The 25,945-nt window shown below is 38.9% G+C and overlaps 1 protein-coding gene across 5 annotated transcripts; it reads left to right on the top strand.

The window, feature by feature from the left end:
- Nucleotides 1-492: 492 nt before the first annotated feature.
- Nucleotides 493-25,945, top strand: ubtfl (upstream binding transcription factor, like). Of its 5 annotated transcripts, none has more exons than XM_022678001.2 (20): nt 493-890; nt 4,744-4,860; nt 5,489-5,670; nt 6,536-6,619; nt 6,731-6,886; nt 7,028-7,092; nt 7,179-7,299; nt 8,673-8,783; nt 8,870-8,997; nt 9,210-9,351; nt 9,461-9,502; nt 16,609-16,722; nt 17,336-17,497; nt 18,386-18,514; nt 19,485-19,570; nt 20,734-20,923; nt 22,346-22,393; nt 23,109-23,174; nt 24,181-24,294; nt 25,284-25,945. In XM_022678001.2, exons 2-20 carry the CDS (start codon nt 4,803-4,805, stop codon nt 25,377-25,379), a joined length of 2,094 nt encoding a protein of 697 aa, XP_022533722.1. In that variant the 5' UTR covers nt 493-890; nt 4,744-4,802; the 3' UTR covers nt 25,380-25,945. The 5 variants fall into 5 exon arrangements, with proteins under 5 accessions (XP_022533722.1, XP_022533718.1, XP_022533719.1 ...); XM_022677997.2 differs by having other exon boundaries at nt 23,109-23,240; XM_022677998.2 differs by having other exon boundaries at nt 494-890; nt 18,386-18,496; nt 23,109-23,240; nt 24,178-24,294.

Raw genomic sequence — 25,945 nt, 5'->3', positions numbered from 1 at the left:
CACATAAAGAGAAAGCAGCAGAGACCCGGCCGGTGCTGCCTCAGCTCAGTGCCACCTCACCGCCTCCCTCAGTCACTCACTCACTGCCAGTGTGGTGCTGTTTAGACCCGGCCTAAACACTGCCCCACATCTCCTCTTACTGACTGACTAACTGTGTGTCTTCTTTACAGGGACTTTAACCTCTGGGCAGACCCTCTTCGTGGACGAAGCAGATCATCTACTGATTGACCCCTGTTTCTCTGTCTGTCTGTGTGTAATGTGGGCATCAGCAGCCGGGAGTGTAAAAGCTCAGCTCCGCTCCATTCATTCCCCCTGATACCCAGCCTGAGTGTGTAGGGAGTGAGTGGGACGGGAATGTGGCGCCTTAACTAATCGGTTTAGTTCCTGAGGACGGATAGAAAGGTTGGCCGAGTGTAACTGCTCTCAATCCTATCTAAAGGCTAATTTTTTTCCTTCTTTTTTGGCAAAGCCACAAAAACAATGTGGCCAAATATTCCCCAACACTATACTGGCTGACCTGTGTGCGTTTACACATGGATGAAGCTGTGTGCGTAGCCTGTGAAGCAAAACTGTGTAAATAATAATAACGCAGTCTAAATATCTCCAAAGTGCGTGTCTTCTTGAAAATATAATTAAAATGTAGTTAGATTTGTGAGTATCGACCACCGCCTTTGTCTCTCCTCTTCTCGCCTGTTTTCCCGCGGAGTTCCTCCCCCTGCGGCGCTGGGCGGAGTTTCATACCGAACCAGACGCTCCTTTCGTCGGATTCGTTTCGACTTGACTCCCCGGGGCTTACGGCTAAATAAATTCACACTAAAACACGTTAAAATACTTCTCACAAACGCCGTACTGACCGTGAAGGGGACCCGCGGCGATCTGTCCAAAAACAGGTGAGTCGTTTGCTGTTTTGGGGGACGTTTTTCACGATTTTCACCCCGCGCGTCCCCGAGTCTTTGTAACATTCATGGCGGCGCTGCAGTGAAGGCTTTGGGGCGAAGAAAGGCTCGAGCGCCCGCTTCAGCAACACTTCAGCGTGTACGGCACCGCGGACTGCTCCGTTTCGACGCAGACACGCATTGTTAAGCATAAAAACAAGATTACTAGCTATAAATCCCCTTTGTAAGTCGGATTTAAACGATTTTAAACGTGTTTTTTTTCACATTTTGTTCAGATTCCCCCACGTTGTAAGCGAATGTCACTAAAGAAGGTGTGATTTAATGTGGATGTTTTTTTGGAAATAGTCGTTCAGAAAATAATTTTACTGTTTTAAAAATACATTTTTCTCGCAGTTTGGCCAGGCTTGCTAACGCTACCCGAGGCGTTCGTGCCAGCGGAAGCTGCGTGCTGACTCCTGCCGGAATAAGGACGCCATTACTGGGGTCGAAGGCACGTAATGGTCGGTGTACAGTAGCTAGCGTTAGCTGTGAAACTGTAGCTTAGCAACTCAAACATTTAATAAATATCCAAAATATGTTTAACACAAAGTTAGCATTAAGTTTAACATTAATTTAACTCTCCGCTGCCACTATTGGTAAATGACACTTTTAAACAACACTTTTTAGCTACTTTCTTGGGCTTTCTGACAAGAAGTGCTCAGTTGTTAAGTTGATCTAACTTAAGCCTAGCTAAGAGAGGTTAGCTGGACTGTTGCACGGAGATGTCCAGATAATTTTTAATTACACTTTATGACAAACTGAAATACCGAACTGGCTAAATAAAATTTAAAACTACAATATTTGGGCTTGTTTGTTTGACCTTGCGCGCTCACGCGGTCGGGCGGGCGAGGACGCCGCTAGTGTAAGCGGCAGAGCGGCGCCACCACTTGGGGAGGGCTGAGTGAGGCGGGCGCCTGGCTAGAGCTAACTGTTAGCCTAACATTCGGACGCTTTCCAAAGTGACCATAGTAAATACATATTTAGAAATATGACTGTCTAGCTAACTGCTCCAAACAGCTATTCTAGCTAATACAGACTGTTACACATTATTAAAAGCCACGTTGACATGTAAGCTAAGCTAACTACAGCTAGCTAGCAGCGCCTGGGTTGTTTACAAACTAACGTGGGTGCTAGCTAGCTACTTTAGCTGTACAGTTAGTCAAAGCAAATGTATTTTTTATAGCGCTTTATATAGAGAAAACACACGTTAGTTAGATAAATAGATGCAATTCACTAATTGCAGTAGCCCATATACAGACATAGCAAGGTAAGTTAGTAAACAAAATCTAATAATACACGGTGTAGTTACATAAGTAAAGCACTCTTCAATAAAGCACATATATAATAATACAATAAGAACTAATAGAGCTGAAAACTGACTGTAAACAGTAATGGTATAGCAGGTAACGTTTTTAGCTAACTAGAGTGTCTATGGAAACAGCCAGTAATGTCCCTGATTGTTTGAGGCTAAATTTGAAAATAGAAAATTGGGTCTAAAAATGTTTAGTCAATTATTTGCTTTGTCCCAATTTGACATAGGTTAGCTGCCCCTCGTTATTAACATTTAAGTAAAAAAACAATGTCTTCTTTAAAACAATGAAGTTTTACATCCCGTTTATAATCTATTTTTTTTTTTTAACTGTAACATGTATGAGTGACACAATTCACACTGTACACGCTATACAATAACAATAATCCAGTTATAGGACTCGAAATCACCAACACATATAAACAGGGTCACGGAAAAACTCCATCCGAGCTGGAGGGAGGAACCTGGGATCGTAAGGGCTAGCCCGGCTAGCGTTAGCCCGCTGCTGGGGCTGGAGTAGCGTTAGCTAGCTCACCGCTAGTTAGTTAGCCGGCTAGCTTAGGCTGGGCGCTTTGGCTGTAATTCCATCGCGCTGTTTCTCGGCCAGTTTCTCGCAACTTCTCGGTCAGATGGTTTTAAAACCATTTGAAAGCAGTGCCTTGTATATAAAAGATTATTACTTCTGTCAAAACAGCGACATAGCACGAGACAGCTGTAGCTATGTAGCGGTATAGCTATATCCAGATGCGGGATTGAGAGCGCTGAGCCTGTGGCTCTCCGGCAGGTTCAGCCCGGGCTCCAGACTAAAGCCTCCATCAGATGTTAGACAGTCTGTATTTCTGCCCTTCTCCCCGTTTTGGTAATGATCGCTTAAAGACAGCAGCTCCTCGCTTAGAGACCGTGCTGTGGGCAGGTGCGTGTCCAGGCCGTTGTGCTGCGCCTCCCGCTGCCGCTGCTCGGTGTATCTGTGGCCGGTGTGACAGCAGCGCTCCCGCGGACACATCCGCCCCTTCTCAGTCAGTGCGGACAGAGGCGGAGCTGTGGAAGCTGACTGATTCAGCCACAACAATATAACCATATACACGACACATACAAAAACACACTATAACTTATTCCTTATATCTACAACTGCTTACACCAGGACCCGCATCCATACAGTTTCACAGTGTGAGAGGAGATCTGATCTCTGACCTGTTTCTGTTTAAAAAAACATCTGATCCCAGATCTAACCTCCTGCTTTTGCTTTTGGCTGCTTTATTAATAAGGCTGTTATGATTCAAACACAGCTTAAGGGGAAAATTGCTGATGCCAGAGTGTTTTCACATACAGTACCATTCAAATATTTTTTGATGGTCGTTGCGACTGAACTTGAGTATACTTTTCAAGTTCTTGAAATGTTTTGGATTGACTGACCTTGATTTCATAAATATGTTTTTCTTTACTTAGTTGAGTGGTTCTTGCCATAATAGGGATTAGAACATTACTCATATAGTATAGTATTCACTGTATACCAACTCTTCCTCTTCACCTACCTATTACTTTACAAATTATGCTTTTAAACTCAAGACATTCAAGTACTGAAAGATATTCCAAGTGACTCTATCTCATAAAGCTGACTGGGAAAATACAGCCAAGATGTGCAAAACTGACATCTAAGGAAAAGGTGCTATTTTTAAAGAATCTGTAAAATAAAATGTATTCTAGTTTAACACTTTTTGCTTACTAAATTATTCCACATGTTTTCACAGTTTGTTTGACTTTAGTATTAATCTATAGGTCAGAATTTTGAATGTTTCCAAACTTTTGGCTGGTACTGTAAAATTCTTTTTAAATAAACCAAAGTCAATTCTGTTTAACCATCTGGAAATTACCCCTTTGTTGATCTTTCATTTGTTATAAGTAAATTTAAAAGAGCACGGAGTGTTATTTTCTGGTGGTTTTTAGTGCTGACAAAATCTCAGACAACTTTTTTTTTCTCACCACAACCCGAGATATGTTCACATTAGCAGCACAGCTGATATAATTTCTGTAACAAGCATAAAAACTACTCACCTGGCTACCTGTTCTTTACGGTGGCCGAGAAAGCCCAGCGCAGTGCAAATTGAAAAGCGCTGCAAAAGCACAAAACACATCCATCAAAATTACAACACAGGCGCAGCACATAGAAAAACGCGCTGCAAATAGAACCACAACACAACGGAAGTGAGTCACAACACAACGGAATTTTCCCGGGGGACCTTAAAAGATGCTTACCATTCTGATGCTTACCTTCATCTGCTGTTTACCCTTATCCGTTCACTCTGAAGATTCAACCTGGGCTTCTTTGCCAGAACTGACAAAAGTGCTTGTCGGATCAAATGCAATTTACATGTGCTTATTTTAAATAATGAAAATTTATTTAAAAAGCCAGTAATACGACATTCAGCACATATAAGCATATATGTGTTTTATTGCACTGGAGTTGAAATAAACCTTTTTTCTTTGTATTTCTACACTCAGGTCTAAGGTCCTCTGTAGCCGCGTTCTGTTGCCTGTCGTTGAAGCCTAACTCTGTCAGCATGAATGGCAGCAGCAGCATGGCTGTCACCCAGGGTGTTCGGATCAAAATCGACCCAGGTAATTAATGCTTGCTGTTCAGGGTTTGTCATTCTGTAGTTACACTGAACGTGTTACACAGCCATGCATGCCCTGCTCATTTAACAAAAACATTAATGGGCACTTATTACTGTGTTTTTGACAGCTTATTATGTTTTAGTTAGTACTTAGGTTTTTTTTTACATTGACTTTTCTTCAGAAAGTGTTTCCCTTCTCCTGTGAAGTTTTGTAGATACAATCAATCACTAAAGATATGTAAAAAAAGAAAATATTGCACAGACCTTGTGTAGAACACAGTTGTTGGACTTTTCTCACCAGTGATCTTCATGTTCACATAAATGTTTTTAGCTTCTTCACTGCTTAGAACTATCTTTATATTATTAAAATGAATTATTAATCACTTGCGTTACTTAACATTAGTAACTAAACAAGTAACGTTACTTTTAATAGCTTCATTAACTTTAATATGCCTGTAGTTACCTGCCTTATATGGTTTTGATTGCCTTTGTTGTTTTCTTAAATAATGATAAAAATATACAAACCAACCTCAAAGAACTGTGGTTTACATAAGGTTCAACAACAGAGGGACAAATGAATTGACAAATCATGTATATAACATTTTTCAGTTCATGTTTTATATCTATATTAGATGATGATGTGTGGAGTAAAGAGGACTGTCTGATGCTGCTGGAGAGGATCAGGACTCTACTGCCTGATGGGGACGCTATGAAATACAAGACCACAGAGTCTCATTTTGACTGGGAGAAGGTGGGCTTTGGAAACTACACAGGGGACATGTGCAAGCAGAAATGGCAGAAAGTTTCCACAGAGGTGAGCCAATTTCAATTTAAATTCAATGTAAAGAGAGAGCAATTAACATATAAACATTTCAGCAAATTTGGATCAAGATGACAAGAGGAAAATATTAGAAGATGACAGGAGCATCATTCTCAATGATTCCATTGGCCAGTGTTTCAGATCTGTGGGAAAGACATCAGTAAATAAGCATTTTAACTGTGCTTGAAACTAGGCATTGATTGACCTTGATGTTCAGGCATTATAGAGATACATAAAGGAAAACTGAAGAGCAACAGTTTTTCGCCTGATTGAGAGTGGAAGTGCATTAAGTATGTATAGCAGGATACAGGGCTGCAGTGCTGAAAGCCTAAATTATGTGGTGAAACGGAGATGTGGTCAGATAAATTATTTTTTACACTTCTGTTGAGGGGTCCATTAACTTTGTTGGCTGTGGTGGGCATTTAGCTTTCATGGTTTGGGTCTAGTTCAGAATTTTCTGAGGGTGAGATGACTGTGCCCCCACCCATTGGGGACAAATGGTGAAAATTATACAAATTAAACACTTAGAGGAGATCCTAGATTTTATTTTATTTTTGTATTATTTACAGTGGTTGTGTTAGATATGCCCTCAACGACCATCTTCAGAATACCACTTAAGGATGGTGTTCAAGCCTGAGTTTTGGATTCTCAAAGCATGTAAAATGTGTATTAAAGATGTTTTAGTGGCCGAGCACCTTACACTTTTGTCCTGTAGATTGTGGCCTGTTTTTATCTTTTTGAGATTCTAAATCTTTAGATGGTGATAAGAATTTGTTTTTATTTCTATTCCCTAATTTGGTTTGAGAAATGTGAGGATTTTATTCTATGTAAAAATAATTTACAGTGCTTTTTCTAAAAGGTGCGTAAATACAGGACAATGACAGAGCTTATTGTGGATGCCATAGAATACGTGAAGAACCCTTACAAAGGAAAGAAACTGAAGGTAATGTTCCTGGCTTTTTTTTGCCTTTCACTGTCTACATTTACAACAGGATGCTGAATTGGCAGAATTTCTTAAAACAATACATATTAATCTGTTTGATCTTCCCTTTAGACCCATCCAGACTTTCCAAAAAAGCCCCTCACACCCTACTTTCGTTTCTTCATGGAGAAAAGAGCCAAGTATGCAAAAATCCACCCAGAGATGAGCAACCTAGATCTTACCAAAATCCTGTCCAAAAAGTACAAGGAGCTCCCGGAAAAGAAAAAGGTGGGGGCTCTAATGGGTGATTGGACTGAATGTTGTGTAAAACAGTTACAGTACTTGTAATTATGCAGTTCTTGCAGTTTATGTGGGTCTGCTTCTGTGCCTCATTGTGTAACAAAGATACTCTGGTGTTTCCTCATTCAGCTCAAATACATTCAGGAATTCCAGAGGGAGAAGGAATCGTTTGAAAAGAACATGGCACGGTTCAAGTATGCACCCATGTTCCTACACTTCAGAAATAAAAAATGCAAGGCAAGTCTCTTCATAAATAGAAACTTCTTTTTCTTCACTGTAGAGAGGACCATCCTGATTTGATAGAAGAACGAAAGAAATCAGACCTCCCAGAGAAGCCCAAAACCCCTCAGCAGCTCTGGTACAACCATGAGAAAAAAACCTTCATGAAGCTTCACCCAGATGTAAGTTTTTATTATTATTCATATTATTCAATATTTATTTATTTATTTTACCTTACAAAAATGTGAATACATACAATAAGTAACATGCTGTCAAGCTATAGGAAGGCTCACTCATAGAGAACAGAATTGTGTGTGAGTGCTTTTTGTATTTCACAGTAAACTGAATGTACCAGTATGGGAATCCTGGGACTGTGCCAGTTTTCATGTACCCATGTACCCAGATCTAAAATGTGTTTAACTTTGAACTGTTTTGCTGTACAATAGTGGTAACAATCAATTAAAAATATTAAAATTAAATTTTTTTGTAAGAGCTGGTATTTTTGGGTATTCTTGGTAAGGGGACAAAAATCACACCACATGATCAGCAAAGTCTGGAAGGTCCGGTATGAGTGCATGCTGGGAGTTAGAGTCTTAAATATGTAAATCAGAGTTCAGAGCAGGCAGACTGACAGTGTCAGGACTGACAATTAGCCTACTTTTTGGGGGCCTAGGCTCTCTTAATATATCATTCAGAAACTTTGAGGATTACTGCTTTAGCACGGCAACAAATCGAAAAATCCTTGTTTTAGGAAGTAAATTAAAACAAAATAGTCAAAATAGGCTTTAAAATTGGCTTTTAAACATGAGTGTAATAAAAGTGGTTTAATGCCTGGGGCAACACCTTGCCATAAAGGGTTAAAAAAATTAAGCACATTAAAACTTCTAGATTAATCATGTACATTAACACGTTCATGTTGACAGCCATACATTATGCACGTATAACAATTGTGAATTTAGTTTAAGGGGAACACAAATGGTGCCCTAATGATTGCACCTTAATCACCCACCTTGTAATTCTGTTCTTCTGCAGTACAGCAAGTGTGTCACTAGCAAGTGTGTCATCAGTGTTTATATACTGTATTTTTAAGTAACACATGTATAAACACAGTTTTCGATAAGATTAGTAGTTTTCTTGTTCATGCACGGCTCACAGCTGCAATGTTTCCTAGCTACTCTTGAAAGGCTGGAGAAGCTTTACAAATTTTTTATATGAAATCTCAATCAACCTTTGCTTTCAGTCTTTTTTTTTTTTTTTACAAAAAAAAAATCATTCAAAATATCATTCTTTTTCACAATCTGCCAAATGTGACCAATATTAATAAGTACACACTTTATGTATATCCATTAATTAGCATGTACACATGTACATATACCTATACATACATTCTCATATATATATATATATATATATATATATCATATCATAATCAACCTAAGAGAGCACCAAACATTCTGTTCAAAATACACAAAAAGCTTGCCATAAATAACCGTTTTCTTTTCAGGCGGAAAAGTAGATTTGCTTTCACTAAATCTGAGTTGTTTTCTATCTGTAGGTAAGCCAAAAAGAGCTGAAGGAAGCTTTACGCAGACAGTGGTCTCAACTCTCTGACAAGAAAAGGCTGAAATGGATCAGCAAAGCCCTGGAGCTGCAGAAAGACTATGAGGTTTTTATCCTATAAAATAAGGAACACACAAAGTAACACACTTAATAAAGAACCGACACTTTAAGTTCTCTAAATCTGCCCCTCAGGACAGCTTAAAGGCCTACCATGAAGCGCATCCAGACTCAAACTCAGATGAGCACGTTAAGTCTGTGTTAACAAAGGCTGAACGGCAGCTCAAGGACAAGTTTGATGGCCGGCCTACCAAACCACCACCGTAGGTCTTTTTGCTTACATGTCCTCAGATAGCTCAGGAAAGCTGCCAGATGTTGGTTGTTGCACTGCTTTTTCTATACGACTGTTCCACCTGCATACATTACAAAGATGATGCTGAAACAAAATATAGTGCAGCCTTATTTTCCATTGTTGCTGAACTTAATTATGTGTGTGTCTTAGGACAGCTCTGTAAGCGTTTTGTTTGTCTTGCAGAAACGGTTATTCTCTATATTGTGCCGAGCTGATGGTAAACATGAAGGATGTGCCAAGTACAGAGAGGATGGTGCTGTGCAGTAAGCAGTGGAAAATGATGACCCAGAAAGAGAAGGACATGTTCCAGAAGCGATGTGAACAGGTCTGTCAGGGTTCGACATAAACTTCAAAGCCTATTTAAAGATGTTTTGCTGTGTTTATTATTTGCTTTAAGCAAATCACATAGTGCTTTTTTATATTTGTCTCACCAGAAAAAGAAGCAGTATGAGATTGACCTTCAGAGGTTTCTTGAGGTATGTAGTGATAGTGTTTATTTGAATTCATTTTTTTTATTTTACACCTACATTAATTTGGTCCGATCAAAATAGCAGGTGTTCGAATCAAAGGATAGGAAGAGGTGGTCTCAGTCTGGATTAACTGAATCATGGTCTGGTTTGTTTGTGGTTTTTAAAACACGATTTCCGGATTTCCACTAAGGCTGAGTGCAGCAGCATTAGCATTAGCAGCTAACCGCTAGCAAATGCCACCTGACAGCATTACACTGAGGAACCCTGAGTGTTTCAGTAGCCAAAGTGATATTAGCTAGTGGTTCTTCCCACGTATCTTGTTTTAACACTGTAAACATGCAGGCTGCAGTCAAATATACTCTCCTCTAAACAGCGAAAGAGCTAGCGCTTAGCACAGTTACGGGCTAATGCTAATGTTGCTCCAGCAGTGCTAGGCAGGGTTAGCAGCAGGCTACAGTCCGATAATACTCACAGACATCCCAAATTGCAAAAATTAATTTCAGCAAGGTACCCTCTGACCTGAACCTGGATATATATATATATATATATATATAGACAATGCTAACTATGTCACTATTAAAAACTGTACAGCTGGCAAGACTTATTTTACTTTTACCTGACATGGATATATTTAGAGAATTAAGAGATGAAGAAGTGCGTTTTGAGAGCTAATTCCATGATGCTCTTGAACGCATCCCAAAAAACACTGCCCGCCCATACTAAAAATTGATTGGCTGTTAAGAGTGTTTGCAGAGAACAGGCCAATCAGAACCTTCTCTGTTGTGCATACGTTTCATGAATATGCACACGAGAGGAGATTTTATCTGACTTCATCAGGGAGCCGTTATTGATATGTGTTAGACTTCCGCAACCTCCAGCAAACTTGAGAACTCTGTACTCAGGACTAGAGGTTAGATCGGGCCCAAAAAATCCGACCCAGCCCGAGCCCGTGCACGTTCTGCCCGAGCCCGACCCAACCCGAACCATAAACTGTCATTATGAGCCCGGCCCGACCCGCCCAATAAACTGGCTGTTTTCGGGCTGATTGAATGAGTTCAAATATGATCAGAATTAGGTTAATTAACACTGAAAGATAGAAGCATAGAACTATTATTTAATTAAAATGATTTTTAGTCAAACGCGGAGGCGTTCACGTGCGAGAGAGAGAGAGACAGAGAGAGAGATTTGCGTGTTCTGGTGTGAGCAACTCACTGGTAAAGGTTCTCTTTTATCTCCTCGTGCTCATATTCTAGTCCCATACATAACTCTGCAGCTCCCTCAGTGTTTTCTGTCGTATTTTGCGGCTAGCGCGAGCGCTTACAACTAACACCGCGGACCGCCAGGTGCCGCCATGCTGCCGCTGTTGTGCCGAATCCAACTCCCTGCTGATCCAACTCTCGCTTCAAGGACAGAATAGGCACACCACCCACCGCTGTACAACTACGGGAGTGAAAACGGCGCTTATAAATAAATTAGTTTAGTTTCACTTTCAGTTTTAGTTATTTGGTTTGTTTTCGTTAACAATAATAATTGGTTACTTAGCAACATTGTGATTATCACACCAGAGCTCTATTTAAAAATTAAAATATAATTAAAAACATATGCCTACATCTCAGACTATTTTCTACTATTTTTTTAAGCTCTACTCAGGACACATCTGAACAGTGAAATAGCTAGAGCTTAGTGCGGTTAGCGGCTAATGCTAATGCTGCTCCAGCAGTACTAGCCGATGTTAGCAGCAGGCTACAGGCCGAAAATACTCACCTCTGGACAGCAAAAGAGCTAGCACTTAGCTCAGTTAGCGGCTAATGAAAACTCAAACTCCTGTATTACGCTATACTTCAGCAGAGTGGCTTTACTGCTCCTTACAACCTGACTGGTAAAATTCATACATATGGCACACCAGATTATAAGGCGCACTGACAATTTTTAGATTTGTTTTTTTTTTTTTTTTAAACTTTATTTTTTTATTGTCTTTTAACATATAAAGGACAAAAAAAAAAAAAAAAAAAAAAAAACAACAGAGAAGGCAGATCAGGCATTTGACAAGGGTCTTCAAAGGGTCATGTAAATGCTATACATATATTTATATTAAGTAGGCAAAGAAAATAAAGGCAAGTCCTGTGAGGGCACAAAACAAAAAGAAGTCTAAAATGTGAATTTCAATTTATGAATCAATAAGGTAAATCAGCTCAGAGCCAGGTAGGATTTCCAGTTTCCCCAGTATGTTTTAAATCTTTTAGCCGATTGTCTTATTGAAAAGGTCATTTTCTCCATGACATAAATCTCCTGAACAATTTCAACCCAATCAGAAAGAGTTGGGGATTCTTTACTCAGCCACTTTTTAGTTATTGCTTTTTTACTACCCGCTAATAGTATTTGTAACAAATACCTATCCGAGTTTCTTAATTCGGCTGGTACATTTCCCAGATAAATGACACTAAAATTGAAATCAAGATCGTAATTGAGTATTGATCTAATCTCCTTTACCACATCAACCCAATATTCAGAAATGTTTGGGCAATCCCAAAATATGTGGAAAGGACCAGCAGACATATTGCCACATATCCTCCAGCACTGACCATGTGCAGGGTTGTTGCTTTGTACCTTTTTGATATTTGGAGTTATAAAAAATCTTAAAATATTTTTCCAAGTAAATTCCCTCCATAGACTTGAGCTAGAGGTAGTAGACAATGTCCTACATATGTTTGTCCAATCATCCTCAGTTAACATTATATTAGCCTCTTTTTCCCATCTTGATTTGACATACATTGTGGAGAACCCCTTTTCCAGCTGTAATGATGAGTAGATCCTAGAAATTAGACCTCGGTTGGTGTTCCCTTTGTATGAGTCAGTAAATATTTTAATTAAAGTCAGTCCCTTCTCTCCCACTGTTTTAATGTTTTTTTCAAAATAAGATCTCATTTGAAGATATCTAAAGAAATCTTGTTTTTCCAGACTATATTTTTTTGTAAGTTGCTGAAAACTTTCTATATCCTTTCTGGCAAATACTGTGCAGTATGATGTTATACCCCTATTTATCCAGTATTTAAACCTAACATCTAGCTTTGCTGGTGTGAATTCTGTGTCATACGCTACCCAGCGCAAAATTCGTACATTTCTTTCAAATTCTGAATTTTTCAATTCTTTATACCAAATATTTAGAGGGACCGTAATCCAATTTTTCATTTTAACTAAGTATTTCTTTAAGAGGTTTTTGTCTCCTAATATAGATTGCAAGGGTACATCTAGTTGACTTTGTTCTAAATCTTTCCATTTTGCCTCAAGGTCTGAATTACACCAACATACCAGAAATCGTACCTGTGCCGCTTTATAATAGTCTTCTAAACAGGGTACGGCCATTCCGCCCTGATTTTTGGGTAGTTGTAATGTTCGTAATCTAATTCTTGGTTTTTGTTTCCCCCAAATAAAGGTTGAGATCATTCTTTTCCACTCGCAAAACTGTTTATGAGGTATTTCCACGGGTAATGATTGAAAAAGAAAAAGCAGCCTAGGTAATATATTCATTTTTATAACATCTATTCGGTTGGACATGTTCATTGGCAATGATGACCAACGGTTAAGGTCTGACTTAATTTCGGCTGTTATTGGGATATAGTTTTGCATATAGATAGCAGATAAGTCTTTAGGTATATGCACTCCTAAATATTTAATAGAAGAGTTTTCCCATTTAAACATTTGTTTTTTGTTAACTCCTACTTGTGGGTTATAATTAAACGTTAGAATTTGAGTTTTGTGTAAATTAAGCTTATAACCTGAGTATGTTCCAAATGTTTTGAGCTGAGATAATATTTTAGGTAAACTCACTTGAGGCTTAGTTAGTGTCAAAAGTATGTCATCTGCGTATAGACATATCTTATATTCTGTATTTTTAATAATCACTCCTGTTATATTTTTATCCTCTCTAATTGTCTGTGCTAGTGGTTCTATAAAAAGAGTAAAAAGTGTGGGGCTAAGTGGGCATCCCTGTCTGCATCCTCTCTCAAGAGATACTGGTTTAGATAAATTTCCGTTTATTTTAATTCTGGCCATTGGAGAGCAATACAAAGATTTCAGACAGCTAATCACTTGGTTATTAAATCCAAATTTTTCAAGGGCCAAATACAGATATTCCCATCGAACTGAGTCGAATGCCTTCTCGGCATCCAGACTTAGAACTAAAGAGTCAGTGTGACTGTTTTTCATATGCTCAATAAGGTAAAGAGTGCGTCTCACATTATCTTGGGTATGTCTATTTTTAACAAAACCAGTTTGATCTGTATCTATCAGGTCTGGGATAATATCCTCCAATCGTATTGCTAGTATTGATGCGAATAACCTATAATCAATATTTAGAACAGAAATAGGTCTATAGGAGCCACAATCTGTAATATCTTTACCTGTTTTAGGGATTACTGAGATTATTGCTTGTCTCCAGGATGGTGGGGGCTCTCCCCCTTTGAGTACATAGTTAAAGCAGTCTTTAAGCAGTGGTATTATTATCTTTCTTAGGATCTTATACCATTCTGATGGGTAACCGTCAGCACCTGGCATTTTATTAGTTTTCAATCTTGATATAGCTCTGTTTATTTCTTCTTCCGTTATCTCCTGAGTTAATTTTTCATTTTGTTTAGTTCCTATTGATGGTAAGTCCAAAGACATCAAAAATTGTAATGTGTCTTCTAATTCAGCTGCTGAGGGTTGGGCATATAACTTTGTGTAGTACTTTTCAAAAGAATGTTGTATGTCTTCCATTTTGTCACACATTTTATTAGTCTGGGGGTCCTTTACTTTTTGTATAAATCTCTCTGCTTGTTGTTTACGCAATCTCCATGCCAATATTTTTTTGAATTTTGGGCCATTCTCATAATAATTTTGTTTAATTAGTTTCAGTTTCTGCTCTATTTTATTTTCATACAATTCATTTAAATGTTGCTTTGTATTTCGAATCTGATCTAAAACACTAGCTTCATTATGTATCATGTGTTTACTTTCCAGGTGTTTTAATGTTTCGGTTTTCTTTTCAAAAGAAGAATAATATAGGTTTTTAAATCCCATTTTTCGCAACTTCTCATGTTCAATATTCGAAAGATGTGTCTCCTGCCAAAAAATTATATCATGTTTTTCTTTTTTCATTTTAGATATTGCCTTACTTCGTTTGATAGGATTATGTAACCCGTTCACATTAAGAGTAATTATTTTATATTTTTGATGATGCATTTCCCTTGTCAAAAAATGAAAAACTCTTTACCACAGTATTTAAATATCACTAGATGCTTTGAGCAATGAATCTGCCTGAAACATAAAAGGAAACTTAACTGACTAATACACAAATTTAACAAAAGTGACTTCCATTTCTGAAGTATGAACTCAACTTCTGAATTAGGAAGGGAAGCCCTACGACCTAGAGGGGCCCTTCCCTGTGCGATCTGGTATTTCTGGCCGTTCGGCATCAGAACAGTGCACATAAAACGCAAACATCAATCACCAGACATACGGTCAGTTTCAAAGTTTGGGCTTATAACAGGAAATTCTCACGTAAGCTTTATATTTCAGTGTCCAAAGTGTTCAAGTTACTAAATAAGTGCTTTTACCAGATGTTATGGGAAGCTATCCAGTTCTTTAAATGTTTGCGGGCTCTCGTGTAGTATCGGCATGGTGGCGGAATCCCTTCAGCTTCGCCTGCGTGATGTTCCTCCCGCTGGTTCCCATGAGAGATCTTTCATTCTCAACGAGTGTGCGCCTCGTTCAGTGACCTCAGCTTCAAGAGAGTCTATTCCTCTTTTCTTCAGATCCTCTCTCGCCTCCGCAGCGCTGTTGTAAACAATTGGTCCGGTGTCCAAAAAGACCCGGAGTTTCGCTGGGTAAATGGTCTGGAAACGGAGCCCCCTTTCTTTAAGCGCTTTCCTGATTGTGGAAAAGGCTTTTCTTTTTCCCAGTATTTCAGACGGGTAGTCTTGCTCAAAAAACACCCTTCTGCCACTATGGTGTATCTCCTTCTTTTTCCAAGCGGAGCGGAGCACCAGCTCTTTGGTTTTATACTCCTGGAAACAGACCACTATAGACCTCGGGTTAGAGCCTTGCGGTGGTTTGGGTCCGAGAGACCGGTGGGAGCGCTGTATACCGAGGGTAGCGTCGGGGAGGGACAACTCTGTTGTGATAAACTTTTCCAGAAATACCTCCATATTCTCTCCCTCGGCTCCCTCCACAATCCCATGTATGCGTATGTTATTTCTGCGTGAGCGCGCCTCTAGGTCTGTTAGCTGAGCTTGAATGCTCTCCTGGAGCTCCAAAGTGTGGGAGAGCACCTGCTTAGCTTCGGTGCTCCACTCCTCCATTTCGGCTACTCGCTGCTCCGTCTCCTCGACTCTACCAGTTATTTCTTTCAGGTCAGATCTGATAGAGTTCAGCTTCTGATTGACTTCTTCTCTAAAGCCCACCAGTTCCTTTTTCAACATAAGCACAGTTTCGCCGAGTTCTTTTTTCACGTCCGAACGGATCTCCTTTATCTCAGTAATGATGTTAGCTTGGATAGCTTCCATAGCTTGATACTCGGTGAGATTGCTAGCGTCGTCGCTGGCGTTTTCACTTACATTCGAGGGTTTGTCGTCCGTTTTGGGGTTTTGATCCAAATTTCCTCTTGTCTTTCTCTTGTGCCCCCCTTTCATGGCATAAAAAGAAAAAAAAAATCTACTTGAATCCTCAGTATTTGTTGAAGGGGGAGTAAGACCGTCTGGGAGCCTGAAACTTAAGCTGCTGCTAGTGTCGGCGCCATACCGGAAGTCCTTTAGATTTGTTTTTAAATGCGCCTTATAGTGCAAAACAACACAGTAATCTGTTATGCTTATTTTGCTGCGTGGCACACATGAACTGGAATGGAAGGAAGTAAAGCGTCTTGCCCAATAGACAACATTCTACAAACCAGTCAATGCCAACCACATGTGCAGCCACACATAAGTGATGACGACAGAGCATAAGAAACCTCTTTAGTCTGCACACTAATCTGCAGGGTGAAACCAAGTCTGGACTTTCAGGTGTAAATACATTCTATTTCAAATCTTTATTTTCTAATTTTTTTAAAAATGTGCATTTTGGCTTTCCTGTCTCTGCAGAGTCTGCCAGAGGAGGAGAGAGATCGAGTACTGATGGAGGAGAAGCTGGGAGGCACTAGGCTGAGTTTGGTAGGAGCTGGCAGCCCTGCTGGATCTAAATCCCCTTCAAGCAAGGTGGGCTCTCTACCTTTCTAAAAGCTGATTTAAACTTCTCAAATTATGCAAGTATTTGCCAGGTATTAGAATCATTGCATGTGTTTAAATACAATTCCCATTCAGTACCAGTCAATAGTTTTAACACACGTTAAATTTAGTGGGTTTTTTTTAAGTATGCAGAGAAACAGAAGGTGAAGTCAGTTAAGCTTATCAATTGGACATTGAATATAGGTGGTGGTACAAACGCTGGAGTTAATGTTTGGTTAATCGGTCGATTTAAATATGTGTAAAGTGGTGAACATTAAACCATGCCAATAATCCTTGCTTATGAATAAGCAAACATGCTATCATGATGCTATCATCTGTTCTTAATGTCGTCTTAGTTTATCTTTTTTTTTTTTTTTTTTTTTTTTTACCTTTATTTTACCAGGCAAATCATTAAGAACCACTTCTTATTTACAATGGCAGCCTGGCTAGAGGCCCAACCTCTTGAAAAAACATACAACACATAAACAACACAGCATAGAGAGAGCAGACTTGGGTATAAAAGCAGTCATTTTTAATGAAGCAAAGATGCTAAAATGTGCATGTCATAATCCCTGGATGATTCAGTGCTGTACCTGTGCCATAGGAACGAGTTCGAGACCCTGAACTGGACCACTGGGTACAGGGGTTACCTAAAGATAGACGGGATGGGAAGAAGAAGTTGACAACGCGCCTCCCAGATACTCCTAAAACACCGGAGGAGATGTGGCAGCAGAGTGTAATAGGGGACTACCTGGCCAAATATAGGGTAAGGAATGCACTATTAAAGACATGGTACACTGATACAGCATTCTCCAACTAATTTTAAAGAGAGCCGGAACACAGTGCTGAAGGAACTGGACTGATGTGATCAAAAAGACTTTAAACCTAAGGGTGGGCAGGCAGACATGTCCTTATCACTGGGGTATATTAGTGCATCTCCAAACTCCCAAGACTCTGGTCCCTTGATTTCCAAATAAAATGTGAAATGAACTGATGATCAGTGATGGTTTGGAGAGACATGTCATCTGCAGAAAATCTTACAGCACTTCATGCTTCCCTCTGTTGACAGCTTTTGTGGAGATGCAGATTTCATTTTCCAGCTGGACTTGCCACACTGCCCACACTGTCGAACGTACCAATTGGTCTTATATAATATTCTAATTTTCTGATACGCTGATTTTTGGGTTTTCATTGGCTGTAAGCCAAAATAATCCACAATAAAAGAAATAAAGGCCTAAAATAGAACACTGTGTAATATCTATATAATGAGTTTCACATTTTGAACTGAATTACTAAAATAAAGTTACTTTTCAATATTATTATTTTTTTTAGATGCACTAGTATATGGTAGTTTCTAAAGGACAGTTGCTGCTCTGTTACCAATAAATTGTGTGTACTTTTGGCTGTTCTCTTAATCAGGTGAATCGATTTCCTGTTGCCATATTTAAAGCCCTTAATGCTACCAGTCAGTTTTAAACTGATCAAGAAGAACATACACAAAAAAATTTTATATGAAAAAGGAAATTACATTCTAAATCTGGCTTCAGAGTAAATAATAAAAGTAGGCATTTCCAGCAGCTGTGTAATAATGTTGCTAATGCTGAAGAACACTAAAATAATAAAGAATAACTAAAAAAGACTTCATTTCTTACAGAGCGATAGGAAGAAAGCACAGACCGCCATGGAAGCCGCATGGAAAGCCATGGAAAAGAAAGAGAAGATCCCCTGGATCAAGAAGGCGGCTGAGGACCAGAAGCGATACGAGGTTCAGTACCGGACTGTGGTCAGTGACCAGACGTTTTGACCACTGTCTTCTCATCCGTGCTGAAGAAATGTCAAAATGTTGGTCGCCAATAACCTTCCTCTTCCCCAGACTAGAGCAGGGGTGGAGGTCCTGCTGTCAATGATGGTGCCTTCACTTTAGAAGCATTTTCTATTTATTCCTATTAGGAGGTTTAACTTGCAGCCAACTACTTACAGTGGTATGCAAAGGTTTGGGCATTAATGTGAATAGTGAAGTGAGTAGATCTGGTTTCAGAAGAACTGGTTTCAGAAATGCATGAAGCTAAAGATGATTCTTTCTCTTTTAGAGCTTTCTCTTTTGTCTTTAAGTTCTGTTAACTGGTTAGGGCTTGCTCAGTCACGCCATATTTCAAGTTTTTAATAATATGCAGTCATGGGCTCCTCTAAGCAGCTTTTTAGGACTCTGACAGTCCACTGATTTTCATCAGAGTTACCAAAAAAAATGTTTTCCTGCTTTTTAACATATCTTATGCCCAGAAAGCAAGAGAAGGATATATGATGATGGCAGATCATGTAAAGGTATGTTTGGTGAAATTGGATGCAGAAAAAAAACAGGAACACCTACATCTGTTAAGCTGTGATCTCTGCCAGTTGGGATATTAGCAAGTACTGGCAAAAAATAGTGCTTAAATTCATGCTTCTTCATGCTGGTTTGTTTATTTTAAAATATGGGGGGAAATCTTGCTTAAAATATTAAAGAAAGGCATCATCTTTAACTTTCTGCCCTTTGCAAATTAGGTCATATTTTACACACTATATTGTATAATAAGAGATATTGTGACCAGCAGAGCCCAAACTTTTGTGTGCTGCTGCATATATTTATTTATATACATAAATACCTAAAATTTGTTTAATATGTATTTTTAGCTTGTTAATGTGTGTGAACAGTTTCATGTGTATGTGATGAAGCTAAAAGCCTCTTAATGTTGTCACTTGCATCTGTTTTACAGAGAGAGCTGCTGGACATGAGGATTGTCCCATCAGGACAGGGGCAAAAAAAACCCAAGTTTGACGGGGAGCCCAAGAAACCTCCTGTGTGAGTGGTGAATCTCTACCTGTGAATCTTTAGAGAAGTTTTTTTTTTAAGCGTTTGTTTATTTTATGAAGAATATCCCATTTACTTTCTAGTTCATACATTACATATGTGTACTTGAATTCACATATATTGGAGTCATAAAGAATGTTTTAGTTTTTAGACCAGCCATATACAGTACAGTACAGTCAAAACTTGGAAACACCTTAAATTCAGTGTATTCTCATTATTATAAAAATGCTAAAGTCATCCAAACTATGAAGAAAAAAATAGGGAATTATTTATTACAGAAACCAGAATATGTTTTATATTTAGCACCTCTTCCGTAGATGTCTGTTTTGCACATCTTGGCTGGATTTTCTCAGTTTTATCAGGTAGAGTCACCTGGAAAGGATTTCAGTTAACAGCTGTGCTGAACTTGTCATGAGTTTATTAATGTCTCTTAATGTGTTTGAGAGCATCAGTTGTAAAGTTGTGAAGAGGTAGAGTTGGTATACAGTGAAAGACCCTATATAAATAATGTTCTAATCCATATTATGGCAAGAACTCAATTTAGTAAATAAAAAAAAACACTTTGAGAAAGGAAGGTCAGTCCTAATCCTAACCTAACTTTGAAAGTATCCTCAAGTGCAGTCACAAACACCAGCAAAAATATTATGATGAAACTGGCACTCATTAGCTACGGCAGAGGAAAGAAACAGCAATTTCACAGGATAAGTTCATCACCGTTACCTCAGAATCCGAAAGTTAACAGCCTCAGAGTTTTTTGGTTTGTTCCACACTTTAATACATATGACTTAATACCTAATGTGTTTCTTCAAAGTGTGGGTGTGTTCAGTATTCATTTACAATGCACAAAAAAATTATAAAATAATTGAATAAGAAGGTGTGTCCAAATTTTGTCTGGTACTGTATTTAAGTACAGTCTAAATGTAAAAGGATAAAAATAGTCTAGAATGTGTATTTTGCCTATTTTTAACATGCTTAATTTGAAAAAAAAACAAAAAACTAATACAAAAAATGTGTAGGATATAGGCCTTTTGCGATACAGTATTTTTACTGTATTCTCTCTCTCTCTCTCTTTCTTTCTTTCTCTCTCTCTCTTTCTCTTTCTTTCTCTCTCTCTCTCTCTCTCTCTCTCTCTCTGCGGCGTGCTGTAAATGCAGGAGTGGTTATCAGATGTTCTCTCAGGAGCTGTTGACGAACGGAGAGCTGAACCACTTCAGTCTGAAGGAGCGCATGGTGGAGATCGGCAAGCGCTGGCACAAGCTCAACCAGACCCAGAAGGACAAGTACAAGAAACAGGTGGAGGAGCAGCAGCTTGAATACAAAGCAGAGCTGGAGGTGTGGGTGAAGGTAGGCACAGGATCCAGCATCATTTTTGTACTTGCAGTGGAGGATCCTTTTCACAGTAGGGTTGGGAAAGTGGTGATTTCCTTCCATATTTCTCCCAACTAAGTTATTGAATGTATAATTAATCTGATTATACCGAACAGTGATTTAATTAAGGCTAATTTAGGCTTGAGATATACTTGTTTGGCTGTTTGACACAAATATAGCTGTTCCCATACTTGTATATGTGCTACACATGTTACTGGAGACTTCCAGTAAAGGTTAGACCAAAGAACACTGACCAGGCCTACTGTTTTTTTTTACTTTTTCAGTGCAGTTGGAAATGACAGCCTTTCTTTAAAACTTTCTGCTATTTTATTGTGGCTGAATGCTTACACTTTCCCTAACATTTGTGTGTGCACTGCATAGATATGATGCAATATTTTGTGGTACTATGGGGAAGTTTCTTATTCTGATAGACAATATATTTTAATACTCGTTTTTTGCACTATAAGGCGCATATTACTACAAGGCGCACTATCAATAAATGTCTATTTTCTGGTCTATTTTCATACATAAGGCACACCGGATTATATATATATAATTTTAAGAGACACTGTAAGGATTTTTTATAATTCAGCAGGTCTCACTGCTGGGTAGTGGTGGGGCTAGCTTACTTAGTTAAGTAAAGTTAAGCTAAGTAAACAAAACTGTAATAAAAAAAAGATTTTCTTTTAAAGTCAAACGAGTGCTGGATGTTAATCAACACACATTTCTCTCCTAAAAAAAATATTTGGTTGAGTGAGGAGTTTCCGTTTATTTACAGTAAGCTGTTACACAGAGGAACCCTGTGCGATATTGGCTAGTAGTTCATCCCACGTAGCTTGTTTCAGACATCCCAAGTTGCAAAAGTTGTATTCAGAGTATTCAGAGGTGAAATTAAAGGAGTTTTATCTTTTCTTTTTGGAAGGCCCTGCCTCTGCTTTCCTTTTTTTTTTTTTTTTTTTTTTAAAGCCCTTATTTGACAAAAATGTACAGTTACAATATCACAAAAAATTGCACAACATCAAAAACATTTCATATCATATTACAATAATTATTAAGCAGCAGTGCTAGTCGGGGTTAGAAGCAGACTTCAGGCCAATAATACTCACCTCTGAATGGGGAAAAAGCGGTTAGTGTCTAATGCTAATGCTACTCAAGCTCCAGTGCTGGAGAACTAAACTAAAACTCCTGTATAACTCTGTACTTCAGTGGAGTGGCTTTACTGCTTCTTACAACCTGACTGGTAACATACAAAAGATTCTTCGATTTTGAGTGTGCCTTATTGTTCGGAAAATACGGTACTTGACGACTGCTTTTTTCAGCTCCACAAAAGCCTAATGGTAGGTGTTGGTGTTTGGTATTTTGTAAATAATTTGTATATTTTCTTTCTTTCTCCCTCAGTCTCTCTCTCCTCAGGAGCGGGCGGTTTATAAGGAGTTTTCTTGTGCGGTGAGTGTCTAGATTTGTCCTCTCTTTATTGCTTATTTGTCTGCTGCTCCTCAGCACCCTCCATACTGTGTGCATGTGTTCAAATGCACTATTTGCACCACTGTGCTGCAATGCATGGCTGCTGTGCCGAAAGCTAAACTAAATAAGACTGAAGAGATCAGCATACTTCTTGTGGAAATTACATTCGCCTGGTTTAAGGGAAAAATGTTGACATCTAATGGTGGCTTTACTCTGGGCATATTTCGTCAATTTGTTTGTACGCTTCCAATAACTTGAACCTCATCATAGCTAGAACAGTGCTGATCTTTTCCAGCAGTCGTGGAACCTAACGTCTTAAAATGTCACAGCACCACCTGCTGCTGTGGAGGCAAAACAGTACAGTAGAAAGTATGCTTCTCGTAAGCTCTTAAAGGTGCTTAACTTCTTTCAGGGTTCGCAAGCTTTGTTTCACAGGAAGTATGCTGATGGCTAAAGAATAGTTATTTTTTTTCTTTCTTTCTTTTTGCTCCATTCATTGAATACAGAAATCATGCACACTTCTATATTTGTATATATTTATACTAACCAGTTATAGGCAGGAATAATCTGTGGGCTGCTCTGTGGGGCTACTAATAATTGCTTTGAGCTTGAACTTTGTGTTTTTTCTGTTCTGTTTTTTGTTTTTTCCCCCTCTCTCCTCCCTGCCCCTCCCATCCCCCTGTCTGTCGTCCCACAGAAACGGCGAAGTACGACAAAGACTCAAGCTCCCAGCGCTAAAGTTCGTGTTACCAAGGGGAAGGCGGTAGGTGCCAGAGCCGCAGTGCTGGGGGCCGGGGGGGGCAAACGTTCCATGGCGTACAGGGCAAAGGTAACGCCCGCTCTCTCCGGGCCACTCGGTCCAATACAGTCAGGGCTCTTCAGCAACATACTCTGCTGAGAAACTTGGTCTGTTTTAAATGTTTGTTTGTCTGTTAAGCCTCCCCCAAAAACTGTGTTTTAATTTATACTGAAGTGTGGAGATGCACTGAAATTAACTTTTTTGTCTGAAACTGAAAAACGAACAAATGAATTTTTTTTCCTGTTTTTTACAGGCTTTCATTCATTTTGCCACTTTTTTCACTTTTAAATTTATTAAATAGGCCAAAATTTTTTTTTGCTTACTAAATTACAATAAGAGAGAAACCCACAAAGCACAATAGATTTATTTCAGCAAGACAATTGAGTCGTAGATGTAATTCAGTAGTGCTTTTCCAGTCATTGATTTACCTCAGTGTTGTATTTTTATTTTGTCATAAATTTGTCTTTTTGTTTAACAAACAAATGCTTTTGTTAAGTTACCTTTGCCAACATCACTATCCTAACTCTGTACAGCTTGTCTCAAAAAATCTCCAAAATAGTGGAGAGGTAGTAAACTGATAATAAGCGAAAAAAGTGATGCTAAAATGAATTTTAACCTGTTTTTTTTTTTCGGCTTTTAGCCCACTTTCAGCTCTCTCCCTCAGTCTCTGTATTATATATGACAGTGTTTTGGCACACAGCACTGCTGAGGAGGGGTTGGAGGATTATGAGCCTGTCACCACAAAAAAAAAATATTAAAGCTAAAAAAAACCATCACAATATTACTTAATATAAGTTTTTTTATATTCTGTACACAAAAATAATTTTTGGTGTATCCTTACTGTAGCTAATGGCGTAATGTTGGCTAAAGGTCTGCTCTGTAGGATTGTGGGTGTGATTCAGTGTGAATGATGAATGCGAGGACTGTAACTGCTCATTAGAGAGAAGTGTGACTCTGTGGTCTCCAGCAGGACACATCAGACTCAGATGAAGAGGACGATAAGACAGACACATCAGACTCTGAGGATGAGGACGAGGAGTCCGATGCTAGCACAGATAGCGAGGATGACGAGGATGATGACGAGGTGAAATATACTGTTCTTTTTGAGCAAAATTGTTCTGCCTAGAAATAGCTACAGCTCGAGTGCTAGAGTAGTTTGAAAGTCACAGCCAAGTGTATATATTTACATTAAATACACTGTTGTATTGTGTTATGTTATTAATAAAATTGTCAGGTTATTTTTTTTAATACACACTAACATTTTTAGTAACTGTTGTGTTTCTAATACAACAAAAACATTTGTTCTCTATAATCTTTCATATCTGAACAATATCAGGTCAAATATATATATTTTATTACATTTCCTTTTTATTCTTAGCACATGGCAGCATGTTCAAGGTCTCCAAGGTTTAAAGTTATATAATGTTTAGGTTAGGTCATTCCAGAAAGTTCAGTTTGTGTCTTTCTAGTAGTCCTTGATAGGTTTGTATCAGTATCCTTTTGTAGAAGCTTCAGCCTTTCAACAGAGTTTTCATTCAGGATTCAGTGGTATTATTGCTACCTGTGCAGTACCTGTGCAACACAAGTTTTCTTGGTCCTCCATAGTTTATCTCGACCTCCACAGTTCCCCTGAACTGCCAGTTCTTTAAAACTAAAATCTTTTTAACCAATAGTCACATCACAGGGCGTGCAGTGTCTTGTAAGGCAAATTAAATAATACATGATGTAAATAAATTATTACTTATTACAACTTGCTTGGCACAAAAGGAAAAATAGAAATCCCATGTCATATCCACCAGTGGAAGATTATACCATCCCAGTATCATTTGTTTTACACCAATATTTGATACACAGTCTGCATTATGATTATCATGACCTGTTTTAATGATAAGAGATTAAATGAGCTTTTGGCTATGGTACAAGATATTACAGTAGAATTTAGTTTTATTTATTATATTTATTTGCATGACTCAGACTTTCAGTGTACTACTGCTTAATACAAAATGATTCACACTAAATTTGAAATTGGTTAATGTTGTCACATTCCTAAATCATGTGCTGTGTGCTTTACAGAACGACGATGAGGAGGATGACGAGGAAGATGAGGAAGACCAATCAGAGGGTTCGAGCAGCTCAACCGAAGACAGCAGTGACTCTGATTCGGACTAACAAACCTCACCCCCTCAAAGGTGGGGGGGCTGTGCGGGACACGCCCCCTAATAGTATCCCTCCCTGACTACAGAGGGGGGCTCAGTAGCTGTGAGCACACAGCATGCGGTGAAAAGTCTCTCACGCTCTCTTTCTCTCCGTCTCTCTGTTCAGCGAGAGGCTCGGGACTCGGAAGGGTAACGGCTCTTTTGCCCTCAACACGTCCACTTCACCGACTCCAAGTCAGCCGGACAACTCCTGTTATAAAGAGCTGTGTTACTTGTGTTATTGAAGCATTTTTATTGCCTTTATATAGGTGTGTTATTAAATCTGTGTTGCCTGTTCCTTTTTTAAAGACGCATTTGATAAAGCGATTTAAGAATTAGTTTTTTTTGATGTGTCAGCCTTGTTCTGAGGTGGACAGAGGAAGAAGAGGACTTTCGGAAACGGAGGTAGTGGAGGAGAGTGACCTAGCTGCTTGTATTTGCATCCCTCAGCCGGGGCGTTGAGGCCCAGAGGGCTGTTCCTGTTATGTCTGTTCGTTCTTTGGACAGGTCCTCTGCAATAAATGCACCTTTTCTCTTTTA

The sequence above is a fragment of the Astyanax mexicanus genome, chromosome 8 (genome assembly GCF_023375975.1).
Source record: "Astyanax mexicanus isolate ESR-SI-001 chromosome 8, AstMex3_surface, whole genome shotgun sequence".
Lineage (NCBI taxonomy): Eukaryota > Metazoa > Chordata > Actinopteri > Characiformes > Acestrorhamphidae > Astyanax > Astyanax mexicanus.
Note: the sequence above shows the minus strand (reverse complement) of the source record. Positions and strands in the feature narration are given on the sequence as shown.